Source organism: Erigeron canadensis, chromosome 2 (assembly GCF_010389155.1).
Source record: "Erigeron canadensis isolate Cc75 chromosome 2, C_canadensis_v1, whole genome shotgun sequence".
NCBI lineage: Eukaryota > Viridiplantae > Streptophyta > Magnoliopsida > Asterales > Asteraceae > Erigeron > Erigeron canadensis.
This window is the reverse complement of record NC_057762.1, coordinates 44,741,061-44,760,113: the sequence shown is the minus strand read 5'-3', so window position 1 is coordinate 44,760,113 and position 19,053 is coordinate 44,741,061. Positions and strand designations below refer to the sequence as shown.

Sequence of the window (19,053 nt, the reverse complement as noted above, 5' to 3'; positions counted from 1 at the left end):
TCGTGATCAGGTACTAGCATACATTATAAGGGTGTCAAGTGTGCGATCATAGAGGAGTTTTACTTTAAACCCTAATCAATAATAATATCATTATTATTATCTTATTGGAAGCTTACGCTAAAAGGTACATATATTCAATTCCCTTTGTTAATTAATCTGATTGCATATACGTTCTTATCCGCTGCGTACTCGTGAATTGTTATATGTATATGTGCTGATATTCTAACATTAATTTAGTTTGTTCTCAATTGTAATTAGATAATGTTTTTTTTCCACTACATAAAATTTATTCTTTTAAATTTGTTCTGTTCATATTTTGTTATTTTTTACCAGTTTTGTTATTTATTATTTTAATACTTATTATATATATATAAGGAAAATGATTAATCATCTTAACAAAATAGCCTAAAAATCCTCATAACTATTGGATGATGACATGTGGAAAAATCAGTGGGTAAGATTAGGAAAGAAAATTAGTGGATACCACATGTCACTTTCTTAGAGTGTTAAAATGATATTTAGGCTATTATGTTAGGCCTCTCCTTATAGGCGCGTTTTGGGGTGTCCGACGCATACTGACACCGCGACGGTATTAGCACGGCCGGCGTCGACCCTTGCGTCCTTTTCGTTTGTTCTAACTTTGAACGCGCATTTTGGTAGGTTTGTGGGGCCCAAGTCGACGATGAACGGTTAAAAAAAACCATAAACAAACCATTGAAGATGTGTGCAGGAGAAGGAGATCGATATATACATATAGATATACACATTGAAGAAGATGATGTACATATAATACTAAATTAATACTGCTTATTTTCATTTTAACCCCTGGACTTTATTATATTTTGCAAACTAACTGTTTCAGTTTTAAAAGTTTACTTCTAACCCCCAAACTTATATATAGATTTTTAGTAAATTATAAAATATTTGTTAATTAATTTGTTTTAAAGTTAGTTTAGTTTTGTATAAGAAAAATAATATGTAATGTTTTATTTTTAAGTAATATTATGTATTTGTTCAATTTTTTAAAAAAGAAAAATGAAATAATGGATGAATAGTAGAAGAAGTGGTGAAAAAGTGGGTAGTATAAAGAGGAGGGTGTTCTTGGGGTGTTTTAGGAGAGAGAAAGCGGGAATAAGTGGGGAAGAAGTGACTCCTATAAGGCTAGACGGAGTGGTTGAGGCACGGACCGGTACCGGGTCGGTACCGGAAGGAACACCGCTCCGACCCCCCGGTACCGGTGGGGAGGGGAGCAGCCTGGGCACAGTGATGCCGGTTTGGGTACCCAGTTTTGTGACCGTTGTAAAAAAAAAAAAAAACGTGGGGCCCACCTACTTTTTCTCTCTTTCTCTTCTCTTTTTCTCTTCTCTTTTTCTCTTCTCTTTCTCTTTTCTTCCTCATTTTTCTTTTCTTCTTCTTTCTGGCCGAACACAGCCCCCTCCAACTTTCTTCTTTATTTTTTTTTTTCAACAAAATCATCCATCTAAACCCTCAAAAATGAATAGGGGGAAGAAACCAAAAAAACCCACTTGCTCAAATCTACCCAAAAAACGTAGAAACGCGCCACCGCTAAACAATCGCGATATTATGCCACCTCCTCCTTCGCAAAAAAATACGGTCGAAGATGTGTATAGGCCACAACGTGTTGAAGATTTCTTGAATAGTATGGATCCATTGTTTTTCGATTCTGTCCCGTCAAGTGTGCAACCGAATACCGGGTTTTCGGGTTTTGCGAATGAAACTCAACCCGGGTTTTCGGGTTTCGCGGGTGGTTCATCATCACACTTCGCGACTCAGCAGGTTGAAGATGAAGAAGAAGAAGAAGAAGAAGAAGAAGAAGAAGAAGAAGACGTGGAGGAGGAAGAGGTGGAAGCAATACCCGAGACCCAAGTCTCGGTTAAAGGTAAAAGAGAGTGTCGAAATTGGGGGAAGGATGAAGAGGCGTGTTTGGCAAAAGCTTGGTTAAACGTTTCTGAGGATCCATACGTCGGAAACGCCCAAACGGCGGGTTCGTTTTGGAAGAAGGTGAAGTTTCAGTTGGACTCACACTTGAACCGTGAGTCGGGACATACCCCTGAAATGTGTCGGTCGAAATGGAAGGATTTGAAGCATAAGGTGTCGGGTTTTTGTGGGATTTACAATGTGAAGAAAAGTAAGATGTCGAGTGGCCAAAGTGACGAGGATGTGTTTAAGGTGGCCGTGGCATTGTATATGCGGAAATACAATAACAAGTCTGGGTTTCCGCATGTAGAGGCGTGACAAGTTTTGAGGAGAGGACCGAAATGGTCGGAGGTTCTTACTTTGGAGGGGATTTGTGAGGAGTCGGGTAGCAAAAGGGCAAGAACGGAAGGGTCTGTCCATGTACGTTCATCAGGGGAGCCGTCGGTCCATATTGACTTGAATGAGGACCACTTGGAGCAAGAAGAGGAGGGAGGGAACGACATGGATGATGCACTAGTACATCAGGCTAGACCCGTGCCACCCCGCCGTAAAACTAAGGGTAAGCAGGCTACTCCTTCCGCCTCTACTACATCTGAGGAGTTCTTGAAGATGGTTGCGGAGTTGAAATGCGACAATGAGGATAAAAAACGAGCTCGGGAGGAGAAGATGCAGATGCAGAAGGCGATGATGGATAGCTATATGGCGGCGAAAGAGGGTAGGAGGAAACGGGAGGAGGAGATGACACGGATGGTCCAGAGTCAGCAGCGACAGAATGATATGGACTTCGTGATCAGGCCACACGATCACCTCAGCGGGCCGATGTTGGAGATGGTTTTGGCGCAGAAACGCGCCCTTTGTGAGCAGTACGGATGGCCGGCGCCTTAGTTGTATGTTTATGTTGATTAAGTTTTATGATTTACTTGTTTTCGTATGTTTGAATAAGATTATGTGTTTTATTTGTGTTTTTAAGTTGTATTAGTTTTAGTTTACTAAATAAAATGTTTTAGTTTTAAAAAATAAATAGAAATGAAATTAAATAGAAAAGGGTGGGGAGGGGAGGGGAGAGGTGGTGAAGTGCTCCTAGGTTTCGGGGAGGGGAGGGGAGGAGAAGAAAAATCAGAGAGGGGAGGGGAGGAGCGGGGAAGCTCTCCCCCCACCCTAAGGAGAGACCTTTTTTCTCTCTTTCTTTCTTTCTCTCTCTCTCTCTCTCTCTCTATATATATATATATATATATATATAGGTTCTAGGTAAAATAAAACAACCATTATATATTATAGGTTTTATGATACTCTGGTGAGAACACTCTTAAAATAAGAAAGAAGACTTAAAAACATAATTTTGATGCATTAAAAGTGCATAAAACTAACATAGTGCATAACTAATTATTATTATTTAAGTGTTTAACAACACATTGATTCATCAAAATCGAAAAAAACACGTTTTTTGTTGGATGCATCCTTTTAATGAATATGCATCCAGATGCACAAAACCAAAAAACATGATTAATTTTCTCAATTTTAACAGGCCAATATGTTGTTAAACACTTAAATAATGATAGTTAATTATATACTATGTTAGTTTTATGGACTTTTAATGTATAAAAATGTAGTTTTAAAATTTCTCATCGTGTTCTTATTTTAAGATTGTAATTTAAAACTAAACAAGTTTAAAAATAACAAAAGCGACGTGTATCTCACCACTTTCCTTGGTACTATTTCTTTCTAGACCATGCTCCCGTTTATAATTACTATTGTACATGTCAAATTGGGTTATAAAGCAAGACGACATACTTCATAATTTTATAATTAGCAATATGAGTCACTTTTGCATTATTGTCTTTATTAAGTTCAAGAATATAACAATATATAAAGTTTGTCATGACTCATGACACATATCTGTAAACAACTTCATATGTTCCAAATTACATGACTAGTCATGTTAGAATAATTTTGACCTTTAAATAAAAATTAAGGACCAAAATTCATAGACCATCTTTAAATCTTGACCCTTAATTTTTAACTAAGGGTTAAGATTTCCCAAACTTGAATCAAATTGAAAAAATAACTTGAAAGAATCCTCTCCCCATGAAATAATCAAGATAAAAAAATTAAAATAGAGTGACCCGCCTATTCATATGCATTCAGAGCGCATTTGGTTCACATAATGTTTTTGGAAGGAATGTAATTTTTAAAAAAAATTGAATTCTGAAGGAATGTTTTTGATTTTTTAAAAATTCAAATAAAGAAGGGAATAAAATTTCTTCCCTCATCCCCAAAGAATGAAGTTTCCATCAAATGATGAAATATTAACATTCCAACAGAATATGATTCCTCCATTTTTAATCAACTAAACACACTAAGTAATGAAATTCAATTTCAATTCCATCAAATTCTATCACATTCTATGAACCAAACGCGACCTTAGTGTCTAGCTAGCTTAATGACACTCAATGATTGTTTTAAAAAAAAAAAACATGTATTACATATATGGTAACTGATCTGTACAGTATCCCACTTTGGCAATACACATATGTTTTATGTTATACAATATAACACTATAATTGGCAATACACATATGTTTTACATTATACAATAAAACATAAAAGACATTTAATAATGTATTGCCAAAATCTAATAGTATAATAGTATACAGATGATCTCCCTATATCCCTGTATCTAAATAGGTATGATGATAATGAAACATTTATATGTGTATGTATCGTTTTAAAAATGTACTATGTCACTTTCGCTGCTTTTAAACAGAGTCACTAGTAGTGATGGAACCTTAAAAAATGATGGGAATAAATGTGAACCATTTATTATATCGCACCAAATTAAATTTATTAAAAGAACCTACAACGTCCAAAAACACATACAACAGAGAAACTAATTAATTAACCTTTAAAACAAACTTAAAGGTTATCATCATCATAACATAATAAAATAGAAATTATCATGGAAAACAGCTAGTGATATACATTACATCTGAACAAATGTTTGTATCTGTTTCTTAGAAATGATATCTAAATTAAGGCGAGAACATGACCTAGCCATTTCTCCGGCAATTGGGATGACGGGTAAGTTGTCGCAGTTACATATTTCGATCATAAAACCATCGGGATCATGAAAAAATAACTGATCCACATATATCCCGCCTTCCTCCACCCTTTGTCTCTTGTAATCTATCCCCATCTCTTTTAGCTTCTTCTCCACTGCTCCCATACTCTCACACTGTACGTACATACGCCCATTATATATTCATATCATCATATTAATTATAAGACATAAAATTAATGAAGTATATTGTTATTAATTAACCAAACATGAGATCAAGTGTATATCTAATAGTAACAAGTTTTAGATACGTAAGTACCTGAAAAGAAATATGATTGTCTTTGGGGTTAATTTCAGTCTTTTTAGGCATGTTGTTCGGATTCTCCGATTGTAACAGATGAATTCCAATTCCGTAGTTGAACAACCTACAAATTAAAACCACATCAATTATTAAATACTCAATCATATATATATTAAGAACGTACAAATATAATTAAAACATTATATATTACACGTAACAAATTAAGTATATATATATTGAATTGAATTACGAGGGACGTACCATGCACCATCGAAATCGAAGGATCCAGGCCTTCTGATCGGCACAAATCCTAAAACATTTGTGTAGAAATCTAAAGATTCTTCAACAGATTTGCATATAAGCGATATATGATTCAATGATTTTAGATGTAAAGGATTCCCGACACTTTCTTTCATTTTATGTATATACTTTTTGGACCAAAATTAATATATGTTTATAAAACGTTGTACGACGTTTCACTGGTTCGAATTGCGGAAAGAAAATTTCTTTTTCTCTTCTTTCTACAGATGAAGATTCAAAACACGGCAGTGATCGAATGATGAGAATAATAATAATAGAATAGATAGATGTGGAGAATTGGAGGTGATGGTTACTTATTTATAGAATAGGTAATAGAGAAGAGATACAAAACAGACGTAAGCATTTTTGTGATTAGTTATTAATAGACACGTGTCAATATTATCTTATAGATGACACGTAGGTTCCACGTTGTTAAACATCCATGTGAATATGTGGGGTAGGCATATACGAAGTATAATGTTTATCATCAATTTTAGCTTAATTAGTTATACTTTAAACAATTTACATTTACAGCTGTGAATATATATTAGGTAGATAGATGATGAGTGGGATTAGAAAATTTCAAATACTTTTCCAATGAATCGTAACGCGGACGTAAATAAACATATCTTAAAATTTCAATGAATAGATATCGTTAAGGATGGCTAAGTTTGATTTTTTTCCCCCTTAACGATCAATTGTTAAAAGTCCAATTACCTGGGGTAGCTTGATAGTGAAAGATGAACCCATTCGTCCTCAAACGCAAATTGCGTTGGCCGTTGAGTAACCTTTGCCCATACCATTATATAACCCCATTTTGTGAAAAACCCCATGGGTGTCTAGACACTATTCCAATTGTAAATCATTGGCAAGTTCGATGCTATTAATCGTCGACATTGGCTACTAGTTAGTAACTAGTATAGTGTAAAATAGCTTTTTAAAATCGGATCAGATAGAAAATTTTAGTCTAGCTCAAAAATAAAAGTTTGTTAGTGTAAAATGCATTACGTGATAATCATGTAGAACATAGAGATATCATGTAACAACATAGAGATGTGATTACTTGGCCAAATTGTCTTGACTAGCGAATTATTGATTTGTATCTTGACAAGCTGTTGTTGATTCGTCCTTGAGAGCCAAGAATCATTTATTGGTACGATTAATCTCCTCACCCACCTACCTACCCCGTGTCCTAACCATTTCTTTCAATATCAAAAAATCAAATGGTTTTCTGAGGAGACAAACCCCATATAAAAAAGTTTGCGAATTGTTTGTAAAGTCTCTTTAATATTTAGGAATTCGGATAGATGTCGTACATTAATTTTTCTCTTTATTATAAAAATCTGCATAACGTAAACTTGTGTACTATTGGAGTATTTATATATCAACAATTAGTTTTAGAATGAAACTTCATTAGGTCACTAGACTTATATATGAGGCATGTTATCGAAGTAAATTTTAACCCTAACAACATATCAACTTTTTTTTCCTGTTACCAGTAGGAGTGGAAGGGTCTTGTGCTGTCAAGAAACGTCAATACCGTCTAAAGGTCGTTATAAACCGTAACAAATAATAAAGATACTAATATGAGATGAACTTGGCATGATAGTGTTTTTTTTTTTTTTTTTAAACTTTCCGAAACGACCTATGCACAAAAGTTGCATGTCATAATCAGATTTCCCTTTGATATGAAAACACTTATTAGTCTTGATACAATAATAAATCGGCCAAATTGTGTTATAAGTACCAAGCATTCTTCTTTTAAGAAATTTGTATCTTTGTGTGTCGGTCACTAAGTAGTAATTACAGCAGTGTTTTTTGGCCTAACTTCTAATACCTTTAGATCTCATGTACCTAAATTATACTTATATGCTTATTATTATATTAATAAAGTTTGATATGCCAACAAAATATTTACATAAAATAACGCCAACAAGCAATTAACTTATACTAATTATATGTATTAGTCGACTCGTAACTGTTGACTCGACTTGAAAACATGACTTTTTAACTCGTGACTTGGAACTTGACTCGACTCGTAAGAGTCAGAACATTTTTAAATATCACATAATATAATATAATTATATATGTGACATCTTTAGAAACAAAATATAAATTTATTATCTTGATAAATTTATCAAAATATAACATATTCAATAGTTTTAAGTTATAAACTTACAATTTGTCTCCATTTTAGCAATAAAACAATCAAAATTACATTATAATACACAAAATAATATAAGAATAAATATAACATATATCAATAGTATCAAATTATAATAATTATAAGTTTGCGACTCGTGACTTATTACAACTTTTCATAGCAACTCTTAAGAGTCTGGCCAAAAACGATTCACCCAACGAGTCGATTTGTTTTAGGTATAAATTGACTCGACTCATAAGAGTCGACTCGTGATTTGTAAGAGTTTAACTATCATCCAATGTCATTGTTTTCCTTTACTTTTGAACAGATGTATCATGTCATTATTATATAATTATAAAACCTCATTAAAGAATGCCAAGCAGCAAGTAGCTTGGCGGCTGACACTAATCAGTATATATAGTGTTTAATAAAAAATATATGTCCAAATCAGATCACAGGAATGATAAACAATGCACATGATTTGTCCTTGAACTTAAACGCTTTCCTAATAGTATATTCATTTAGTAACAAACACTTCACATTGATAAAGTAAAATAGTATAAGATGGATCCAACTGAGACACGCTGGCCACGACAAGTCTCCATCTCGACCAAAAATATTACCACTTCAAAACAAACTTTGATGAGTGGCCGGTATGTGATTTTATTTTTTTATTTATAAAGTAAGTTTTTTTCTTTCTTGTCTTAAAATATAGTAATATATTTACTTTAAAAGTAGCTGCAGATTTACAGAATGGAGGAAGGCAGACTCCTTTTTGAGACCTCCCTCCTCCCCCTAGAGACCCCTTTCCCTACCACCTAAAAGAGACACAAGAGACTGGGAGACAGCCTAAGATTTTTTGGCCCTCCCTGGCTCCCTTTTCGTGATCAATTATTCTTAAACTCGATTTAAGGTTGTGTTATACTCTTTTCTAGAGATACTGCAATATATGTTTGGTTTTTGTACCCTAAAAGTCTAAAACCAACAATAACATTGAAAAATATTTAACCCATGTTAAGTACAACATAGTCTTGTAGCCCTTCATGAACTGACTGGTATCTATTGATCCGAACAATTCCAAAAATCCGGTCCAACCGCGATCCGACTGGTTCAAAAACATTGGTCTTGACAATAAGCCAGAGCCATGTCAGGATGCAATTTTTGTCATCCGAACTTACTAACTAGGAAGGAACTGCCTAACACTCTCAATGGCATGTATGACTCGATAACAATATTAGTATTAAAAGAGATTGTTAGTTGCTCAACTCCGATGACATAACAATGTACTACTTTGTAACAGCATTAAAAATGTCTACGATTTTGCTACCAATTAAGAGACATGTATGTGATGCAACTTTGATGCATGAAAATTAACACAACCATACACAAAACGGTACTTTCGTGTTAATGTGGCTAGAGAACAGGATGATTTATGTTTATTTAGTTAGTCTATAGTAAGTAAATAACTGCTCAGTGCCATCTTCCGCGGGTTTTGAGTCCCAATACCTCGACGGTGTATGGGGGAGTTTAAGATGTAGGCAGACCTAACCTCTACCTAAGTAGAGAGGCTGCTTCCAGTTTCTACCTAAATGGTAAAAAAGGCCTTTCAACCTTTGCATGAGATGAGGATCGAACCCATGACCTCTGTTTCCAGAGACAAGGGTATTTACCACTGATCCAACCATGCTGCTTTATTTTAGTTAGTCTATAAATTTATAAAATAGAATGCTTATTAGTTAACCCTTGTTAATATACACTACAAAACAATACAACCAGCCGACAATCCTTGTCAAGCTAGAATTATGAAACACGTTTGAATACCATGCATGAATCTAAGTCCCCACCCTTTAAATATCTAATACAAGTAGATTGACTTCAGAAACTATAACCTTTAAGATCGGCTGCACATATTGTTGGTTCTCCATCCCCTATAATTTTATTTTATTAGGTTTAATATCTGCGAATGTAACTAACTATGTACTAATGTCTATAGTGTGAAAAAACTAAAGTTGTGTTCATTGTATGAAATAACTTTCAAATCTTGTCTATTGTATGTATTCGGGGTATATGTGACAACCATATAAGCTATAAGCTGCCACTTATGAGTTTTTGATTGGTCGGATACATACAATAGACAAGATTTGAAAGTTATTTCATACAATGAACACAACTTTAGTTTTTTCACACTATAGAAATTCGTGCATAGTTAGTTACATTCACAAATACTAATCCCTATCTATACAAAATTTACGGAGTCACAATATAAACCATAACGATACTACAAAACCAAACAGTAGAAGTTGACAATAACGTGTAAGAGTCATGGGCTGATATGATAGGAAATGATTAATTCCACAAGCCAAATTATTATATTAGAATATTATGTAAACCGAATTATACTTGGATTCTAAAACAAGAGCCGGTTATAGGACTTTATATTATAGGAAGATACGATGTTGTTACTAGACCAATGTTAAGCTAGCTAACTACTGCGAGGTTATAACCTAGTCTTTTAATTCACCCTATGAATCGTGGATCAAGCTCTCTATACTACCGGCATGGATGTCACTGTGGATACTCTACTACTCTAGGGAACGTGAAGTGATTATTACTAATGCTCTTGTTATAGATTTGGATCTTAATATATACAAACATGTAAGTAATTGTTTTGTGAAATATTATTTCTGGAATAAAAGTGTGTGAACCCGACTGATGTAAAGATGACTCCCTTTGATTGCTTGGAATTTTCCAACACACCGCAGTTGACATATAAAAAAGATTACCAAGAAACAATTAAGATTAAAAATTGCTACAGATTTGTTGAGTAATAAGAACATCAGACCAAAAAGGTTTAGATAATCAGGCAGTTCATGTAGCCAAGATCGATTTTGGTATAAAACTGTTTAGGGATATTATTATTTTTTTTTTTTAAATTCTATATCAATCGGTTGCATGAACATTCAGTATGTCACTCGTAAAATCTGACATCAAGGGATCATACCTTTGAATTCTGATGATCCCATTTTGGAAGCTCTTTATTTTTCAACATCCAAGCTATGACACTATAATTTCCCGACTAAAAGATGATAAATCTTCTAAAGTATTCTTGGCAAAGTGATCATAACTGGTAGTCTAGTACTCATACCGAATAGACCTTGAAACCATAATGCTAGCGAACACCCTGCTTAGGACAACTACTAACAAGAGGCAAGTCCACGTTCTCAACGGTCCTGAATGTTCGTTTCACCATCTTGTCAACATACAGAGTTCCCTCTAAATGATCACATTCGTGTTGTAAAATACGAGCCTGCCACCCACTAGCATTCACCTTCATGGGCTTCCCATCTCGATCCAACCCCCTAACCTCTACCTCAAGAAACCTTTCAACCAATGCTTTGTATCCATCAACACTGCAAAAATATTACCATTAATCAACCTGCCACCCACAACATGCAACATCTAGGGAGTGATGAGCCGTTTTGAAAATGACTATAGCATGTTTAATAAAACAGGGGATCTCAATAATTAGTTTTCTTGCAAATTTAATTATTTCAATCCTAGAAACGGTTGACCGAAAGTCAGTAACTATTAGTTTAAAGAACAGACAGTCAAATTCAAATTAATTCAAAATATTACTAAATGGGGTTGAATCCACTATAGCATTAGTGCCATGAATCCATACAATCTGGCTTACATCATCCATAGTAGAGGTGCAAAATGAGGGGGTTTATAGTATAAGGTCGGGTTGACCCACAACATTTTTATGCAATATTTTAATTATAATAATGTGTTATATATAATTACAAATACTATACATGTGAGAATAACAATACTAACTAGACATAATTTGAGAGGCTGTATGTACAAGTTACACTTTGGCTAATTCCGAGTTTTGACATGCTTTGCCCATCCCTTTTTGGACTTATGTTTTTAAGTTTAATGTTTGGCAAGTTAGAGGCAAAACAAAACCCAAATCAACTCACCCATCCGCAATTCTTTACGTTCTCAGGCCTAATTCTAATTTTCTTCTCTTACATGGAATCCATAGTCCATATACCACATTGTATACCAATTAATGTGAAAGCGTTGAATGCTAAATCAAATACGGGAATTTGAACACAAACTTTATTAATCCATTAAGGATTGATAAAACAGGGCAAGTAAACTCACCTTAAACAGCCTTCAAAAAACAATGCTGACTTGTTGCTCTTTTTTCTAAGTTTTGGGTTCAAAATAACCTACATTTCAAGAAACCGTTTACAAAACTTTCACATTGTAAGAACCGGAACTACACACTTCTTAAAGTTTTATTCACATACCATAAGATCAAAAGGATGCCTGTCATGTGCCTTGGTCTCTTCTTCTGGTTCTTGTGCTATGTATTCTTTAGTATCCTCCACTACAATAATCTGCTCATTAAATAACTATTAGTGTCAGACAAAAATGCATATATAGAAACAAGAAACAATAGAGAAAACACAAGGAGTTAATGTCATCGTGTCCAATTTTACATGTTACCCGTTTAAAAATATTTATAGCAAAATAAATGAAAAAAAGAAAGAAAGAAACTGACTTTTAAAGGAATACCAATTTGGGGAGTAGCAAGGCCAACCCCGGGTCGTCTTCTCATAACTTGAATCATATCATCAATTATCTTCTGGATACGCTCCGACCCGATTTCTCCAACCATGACTTCTTGGGCGGGTTCATGAAGAACCGGGTCACCGGCTTGCACAATAGATGGTAAACTAATAATCTTTTTTTTCTTTCCCAACCCATTAAACCAGCCTACTTGAGTAGAATAAGAAGATGATGAAGAAGAGAAAATTCTTGGTTTTAGAATGGGCTTAATCTGAGATGTATTGATTAGGGTTTGCCTCAAGTATTCGCCGGCGAGTGGTTTTGACAGCCGTCGTATCACCTCCATCACCACCGTGTTCGTTGACTGAAGTGACTAGTGCAATACTTACTTTGGGCCAAATAGAGTTTTTATTCAATTGGACTTGGCATGTGCAATATACTTCATAATAAGTTCATATCGTTCAAATGTCCTATAATTACAAGATGATATTCATACATGAAAATATGAAAAGATAAAATTAGAAAAGAAATTTAGAAAAAGATAATATTGTGATTTTAAAATGACTTTTAGACTAATTTATATGTTGATTAATTATTTCACTTCAAATAGAGTATCAGTCATCTTTCCAACATATTAACAAGTAAAAGTAACTGCTAAGTGCCGCTTTTCGCGGGTTTTGAGCCCTAATACCTTGACGGTGTATGGGGGAGGTTAAGATGTAGGCAGACCGTACCTCTACCTAAGTAGACAGTTTCTACCTAAATGGTAGAAAAGCCCTCCAACCTTTGTATGGGATGAGGATCGAACCTATAACCTCTGTTTACCACTGATCCTACCATGCCGCTTCAACATATTAACAAGCTAGGTGAAACCCGTGCGTTGCACCGGGGCTAATTTGTTTTCTAGTTAATGCATTATAAATGACTTGGAACAAAAAAAATTTGTCAAAACTTCAAGTGAACAGAAATATATAATTAAATATATGTGAAGTGTGTGATTTAAAAATTCTATAAAGAAGAAAATCAAAAGGAACTCATTCTTGAAGAGCATCATATCTAATTCTGAGCACACTACAGCTGTAGCAGGTTAGTTGTCCAGGCCCCAATGAAATCACTCAAAACTAACACACACATGAGACTTGAGAGCTTTAATCCTGCTATATGTTCAGAAAGAAATTTGCATTACCAGCAACTTCTGTATCAAGAAAATAAATCCATATTTAAGTAAAACCATAAATCCTACTTATCAATCTCCACTTGATTCAGTCAACTCAAGACTCCTTCCAAACTCAAGGTGAACCGTACCAAGTTGCCATTGATTCAAACCCTCCTGACTTGTACTCTCCCAAACAGACCCGAGACATCAAGATTATTCCAACAACGTTATGATAGGAGACAATATAAGTTAAAGCAAAAAGCATAAAAAAGAGTTTATAGTTTCTCGAATTGTTTACACACTTATAGACATGTTAGTCAATAGAAGAGGATACTTCAACCCAATTCGAGTTATATTTAATTGGAAACATAGACTCAGAGAGAACACGATGAATATAAAATAGCTAAAAATGAAACATGAAAATGGGTGAAACGGAGTTACCAGGCAAGCACAATTATAGCTATGCACTTTGAACCCATTACCAAAACCTCTCGACATGCCTCTCATGCCAACTCGGAGATAATAGATTTGTAAGTCGAGAAATAACCATATTAAGATTGGGATGTAGTATACCTTTTGCGTAGGCACGTGTTAGGCGATGCTTCCCTTTTTGGTGTACTTGCTGCTAACTACATAGAATATACTTGATTGTTCAGACAAACTCACATAAATATTTGGCAATAAAATTTACACATAACCTTAAACATGATAATTACACATACATAACAGATTCGGAAGTAGGAAATGAAATCAAAATGTATAAACTTGATTATTGTATGTCTAATAATAATAATAAGTAATAAATGAAGGTAAAGCAAAATCTAACCAAGTTGATATATTAAAGCTTCATGAATTTAATAAAAAAGTAATATACCATTTTTTCACATTATATACAGAAGCTTTATGAGAGGACCACAAGGCCGCTCGATATACAATTTTCAACACTATAAAAACTATCCAATTGAGCTCAACCGAGTTTTGACCATTGGCCAATTTGCCTAACCTACATACTATGCTTCTTGTTTTGTCTAAAATCTTATTCAGTATTTTGTTTAGGGCAAGATGGTTGCAATCTAGAAATAAAATGAGATAGTACGGTGCACACTTCCATGAGCAGTATGTTGTAGCTATTATGGACAAATGAGCTAAGGGTGACAACAACAATCATTTGTAGATTGACTGCTACAAACTTTTGTTCCTTGGGGTAATAAAAATGGGCAGTGTGTTGTACCTAATGGCAAATGGAATAGGTTCTAAACTCCCACTTAATAAGTAGTTGAGATGAAAGTCGACAATATACTTGTGCACATTGAAATTAATAACCTCACTCTGCTGGTTATGTTGGTCCTTAAATAACTCTGCACGCATATTCTATGATGACCTACATGACTTAAAATAACTAAAATAGACCAAAAATTGAGAAATTATTACCATGTGTATGGAAATGAACCTTTGGGAGCAAATACAATACCTTCCGATTTACTCCCCATTTAGCCATACCAAGCCTTTTCCATGTGAACCATCGTCAAGAGCAATAGGCTCATTTCCTAGTGGAACATATAAAACAGCCTACAAGATTTAGTAATTTGTCATCCAATCTTTGAGATAAGATTTTCAGATACACTATATTTAATAACCATGTAAACCCACTTCTAATCACGTCTTGAGAAACTGCAGCTGGAGGATTTGTTAGATCCCCATTAGCCTCGATATCTTCTTTCTAATAAACTTTTTGGAATCAAACCCAATAGGAATAACCTGTAAACATGCATTCTCATATCCTAAGAGTTACTACAATATGACTAACATTCTAATGAAAGTTAAATGAGCCCAAAATCAATGTCAACAGTAGATGTGGCAACGCCGATGGATGGTTAACAGGTCAAGCATATCGGGTTGGATAATGTCGACTTATGAGCACTTTTTGTCCATTTTTCTAAATTTGCATCAATGGTTGATAGATATACAACTAATTTTGAAGAAGAAAAACGTCATCTAGATGCTTGAAAACAATAAAAGACTTCAAAATAAAGGATTTTTCTGGCATCTTTTTCTAACCAAGTGAAACGCAGTTGACCGACCACATTGACTGAGAAAGAAAGTAAGTAACTAACCACTCATACATGTCAAATGGGCTAAATATCCACACACAAAAAAAGGTAAATCAAGAAAAGCACTGAAATTTCGAAGGCGAAAGTGAAAAGAGTTCGCAGAAATAGTACTGAAAACGAAGAAAATAGCAAACGCGAGGATTTCAATGCCTTTATTTCTATTAGTGTTGGATGGTGTAGGTGGGCTAAGTACATCAGAATTCTCATCATGTTCGTTTGTATCTTTGCTTAATAATTTACCATCTTCTAGTCATGAGTCATTTGGGAGAAAAACTGAAATGGATTTAGAGAGCTTGCGATCAAAACATATAACCCGTCACAGTGAAACACGACAGCACTAATCATAAAATGTGGCAGATAGGTGAACTTTTGGTCCCAAAAATAAACATTGATTATGTAGATTGTCATGTAGATGATGTGCATATCATCTACATATTGATTTGAAAAAGATCATTGCATATGTGATACGGATCTTTTCATGTGCGATGTGCAGATCATCCACATAAACCATAACACCGATAAAAGAACATGAGTTCTTAACAAATAGCAGATGTAGGCATGTAGCATATACAAAAAAAAAGAGCGATATTTAGAACACACATTGAATCAAGTAGACAGAAGCTAACAACACATCAATACTTTTCATAAGCTGATTATACAATTAAATTCAGGTTATATCAAAATTAATCAATATTTTGATATCAAACGATAGGGAACAATCACAGACAAAAATCAGCAAACAACACCAAGGTACTGTTTTCTGATCCATATTTGGACCAGCCAGACACATTTGTTTACTGCAAATCTTATACCGTTTAAAAGGCCTCCGACTATACTATGATTAGTTTTTACCAAAAAAAAAAAATACACAAAGAGTTACAGCCCCTCGAAAAACTGCCAAAAGTCATCTTCGGTTTTTTATCCAAGTTGTCATCTCACCCATTTATGCAACATTTGTAACCTGAACGGTTTTCGTAAGCTAATATCAATTTCAATACACTCAAAACTTCCAGAATCTTTATATTATCATCTGTCCACATGTCCAGAATCTTCGGCATGGCCCAATGGGTCGCTAATAATTCACATTTATATGATGCTCTTTAATCTCATTATTAGTGCCACTTTTAGTGAAAAAACGTGAAGTTAAAAGAATATTAGGATCCAATATAGTCTAGAATTGGCGTGACGATGGTGTTGGGTGAGAAAATTAAGATCTATGGGTGGGAAGTCGGTTAAAACTTGTGAGTTGTGACCCTGGAGTGTTCCATTATATGCGGCAGTAAAGGTCTTAATGGAAACCATTGCACCCTCGGTCATGCTACCCAGCTATAGTTTTCTTGCCTCTTATAGAAGTTTGCCACTAATATTGCACTCAGTGATTGCCTCTAAAATTTAGTCTCATGTCCAAAAATTTGACAAAAAAGGAAAATGAATTAAAAATAACAAAATAGAGACATTTTACTACATGACAATCTCATGCTCTTCACAAGTAAGATTACCAAATGATCATTACCAGTAGATTGACGACAAACCCTCATTGTGCTACCATTGGTAGCAATATTTCCATGAAAAAAATTTTGAACTACAACTTCTTTCTGCATATATAGATACATAAAAATATTTAAGCAAGAACAACTTCTTAAGTTCGATGCAACAACGATATCCAATAGCCACTTCTCAATCTAATGAGAAAAATGGTTGAAAAACTCATCGATACATTTAAGGAAACTCGTAATAACCCCGTATGGAGGTGATAGGGGAAGATGCAACATGTGAAAATGAGTAATTTTTGTAGGAAACATGAAGAATTGCCAAATTGGGTCAAATGCAAGCGACATGTTTAACAATTGCATTTGCCAGCAACATATATCTACAAATATCTTAACCTATATAATATATCTATAAATAGATAAATATAAAAGATAACACATTCGATAATATGAACTTTAAAAGGATAAAACTAAGATTAAATTCATACCCATGATTGGCAGTAGTATATTCCGTGAGACAAAATTTTCGATGCCACAATATCTTTATTCAATTTCGATTTTCTGCAAAAGCAATCACCAAAGATTATATAGATATCATCAAACCGTAATCAATTACAGAGAACTATATCTAATGTATATATCAATTAAGAAAAAAAAGGCGCTAAGGGACACTATCATTATTAAGAAAAAACCCCAAAATTCGCAATTGAGTCCAGATATGATATATAGATACAACCTTAAAAAGTTAGGGTTAGTCATAAGAAGATAGATCTAGACCCAAAGAAGAGAGATACATTTACCTATAGTGATTGAAAAAAGAGAGAAAGATCAAAATACAAAAGAGCCATGACTTAGGGTTAGGGCGAAGAATAAGGATGAAAAGATGTTTGGACACTTTTAAAAAAAAAAAAAAAAAAGAGAAAGAGAGAGAGAGAGAGAGAGAGAGGCGCAAGAGGAGTACAAAGGAGGAAGCGGGAGATCTGATGTCACGCATCGCATGAAAGGTTCTTTAATTACTCTGGTTTCTAAAAATTTTAACAACAACTGGCTAGGTGGGATTGGCAAAGGTGAATACGTATAAAAAACGCCGTTTTTTATAAAGATTTTATATTAACATTCTTGTGAAGTTTAGACGCCTAGGTGGAAGCTGACATAAGCAGTGTCGGTGCCTGCTTGGCAGCTAACGTTCCCCTCGAATCATTGTGGTGATGCCACGTAACAAAAATTTGATGTGGCGGGCTCAGAGAGTGTCACCTGAGCACTTTCTGATAGCCTTTTATATATAGATCTAGATATAGATATAGATGTTTTAACAAAATAAACCAACATTGAACTCATTTTATTTTAAACTGAACAAATTGAAACTTAATTTGTTTCACGTTACATTGTCATTGTCATTTATATTAATTTAAAATCACATTATGTTTATTAAAAAAACATTATACGAGAATTAAATTTATAAAACAATATATTTAATATAAAGAGTGAGAAACAAACATTATTAGAAGAATCTGGACTCACATTAGACTATTCACATCAGTGAACCAACTCAACCCAATCTTTTATTAAAAATTAATTTCTCTCTCTTCCACCTATACAACTCAACCATACTCTAATTTTCACTCACATTTCCAACCCAACCCAAACTACTATATTATTATATTAATTTTATTTCGAATATATGCGTTTTTAATAAAATTTATATCAAAATGTTCGTATGAAAAAAATAAAAAATATCATGTCTTTATATTTGTATAAAAACTTATAAATTACAAAATACTAATGGAAAAGCAAAAAAGATGTAAAACTAATAATAGTAAAAAGAATGTTATCTAATTAAAGAGGGCCATGTGACAAAGAAATGCTCACAATCCAATTCTTGCAGACGAGCGGATCGTTATAAACATTTTTGGCATTTTTCTATAGATATTATTTTAATATTGCACGATCTATTGATCAGCTCACTGATAATGGTAGTC

At 34.0% G+C, this 19,053-nt stretch overlaps 2 protein-coding genes across 5 annotated transcripts; both read right to left on the bottom strand.

Moving 5' to 3' along the window:
- Positions 1–4,757: 4,757 nt before the first annotated feature.
- LOC122589095 (metallothiol transferase FosB-like) lies at positions 4,758–5,880 on the bottom strand. The gene is made up of 3 exons (XM_043761339.1): positions 5,555–5,880; positions 5,312–5,417; positions 4,758–5,169 (listed from the first exon to the last, which is right to left on the bottom strand). Exons 1-3 carry the CDS (start codon positions 5,707–5,709, stop codon positions 4,918–4,920), a joined length of 513 nt encoding a protein of 170 aa, XP_043617274.1. The 5' UTR covers positions 5,710–5,880; the 3' UTR covers positions 4,758–4,917.
- A 4,635-nt stretch (positions 5,881–10,515) lies between these two features.
- LOC122586934 (peptide deformylase 1A, chloroplastic-like) lies at positions 10,516–17,964 on the bottom strand. Of its 4 annotated transcripts, XM_043758967.1 has the most exons (7): positions 17,875–17,964; positions 17,563–17,635; positions 14,047–14,102; positions 12,310–12,787; positions 12,056–12,145; positions 11,907–11,974; positions 10,516–11,146 (listed from the first exon to the last, which is right to left on the bottom strand). In XM_043758967.1, exons 4-7 carry the CDS (start codon positions 12,661–12,663, stop codon positions 10,906–10,908), a joined length of 753 nt encoding a protein of 250 aa, XP_043614902.1. In that variant the 5' UTR covers positions 12,664–12,787; positions 14,047–14,102; positions 17,563–17,635; positions 17,875–17,964; the 3' UTR covers positions 10,516–10,905. The 4 variants fall into 4 exon arrangements, with proteins under 4 accessions (XP_043614902.1, XP_043614900.1, XP_043614901.1 ...); XM_043758965.1 differs by lacking the exons at positions 17,563–17,635; positions 17,875–17,964 and adding an exon at positions 14,945–15,037; XM_043758966.1 differs by lacking the exons at positions 17,563–17,635; positions 17,875–17,964 and adding an exon at positions 14,905–15,014.
- Between the last annotated feature and the right edge of the window lie 1,089 nt (positions 17,965–19,053).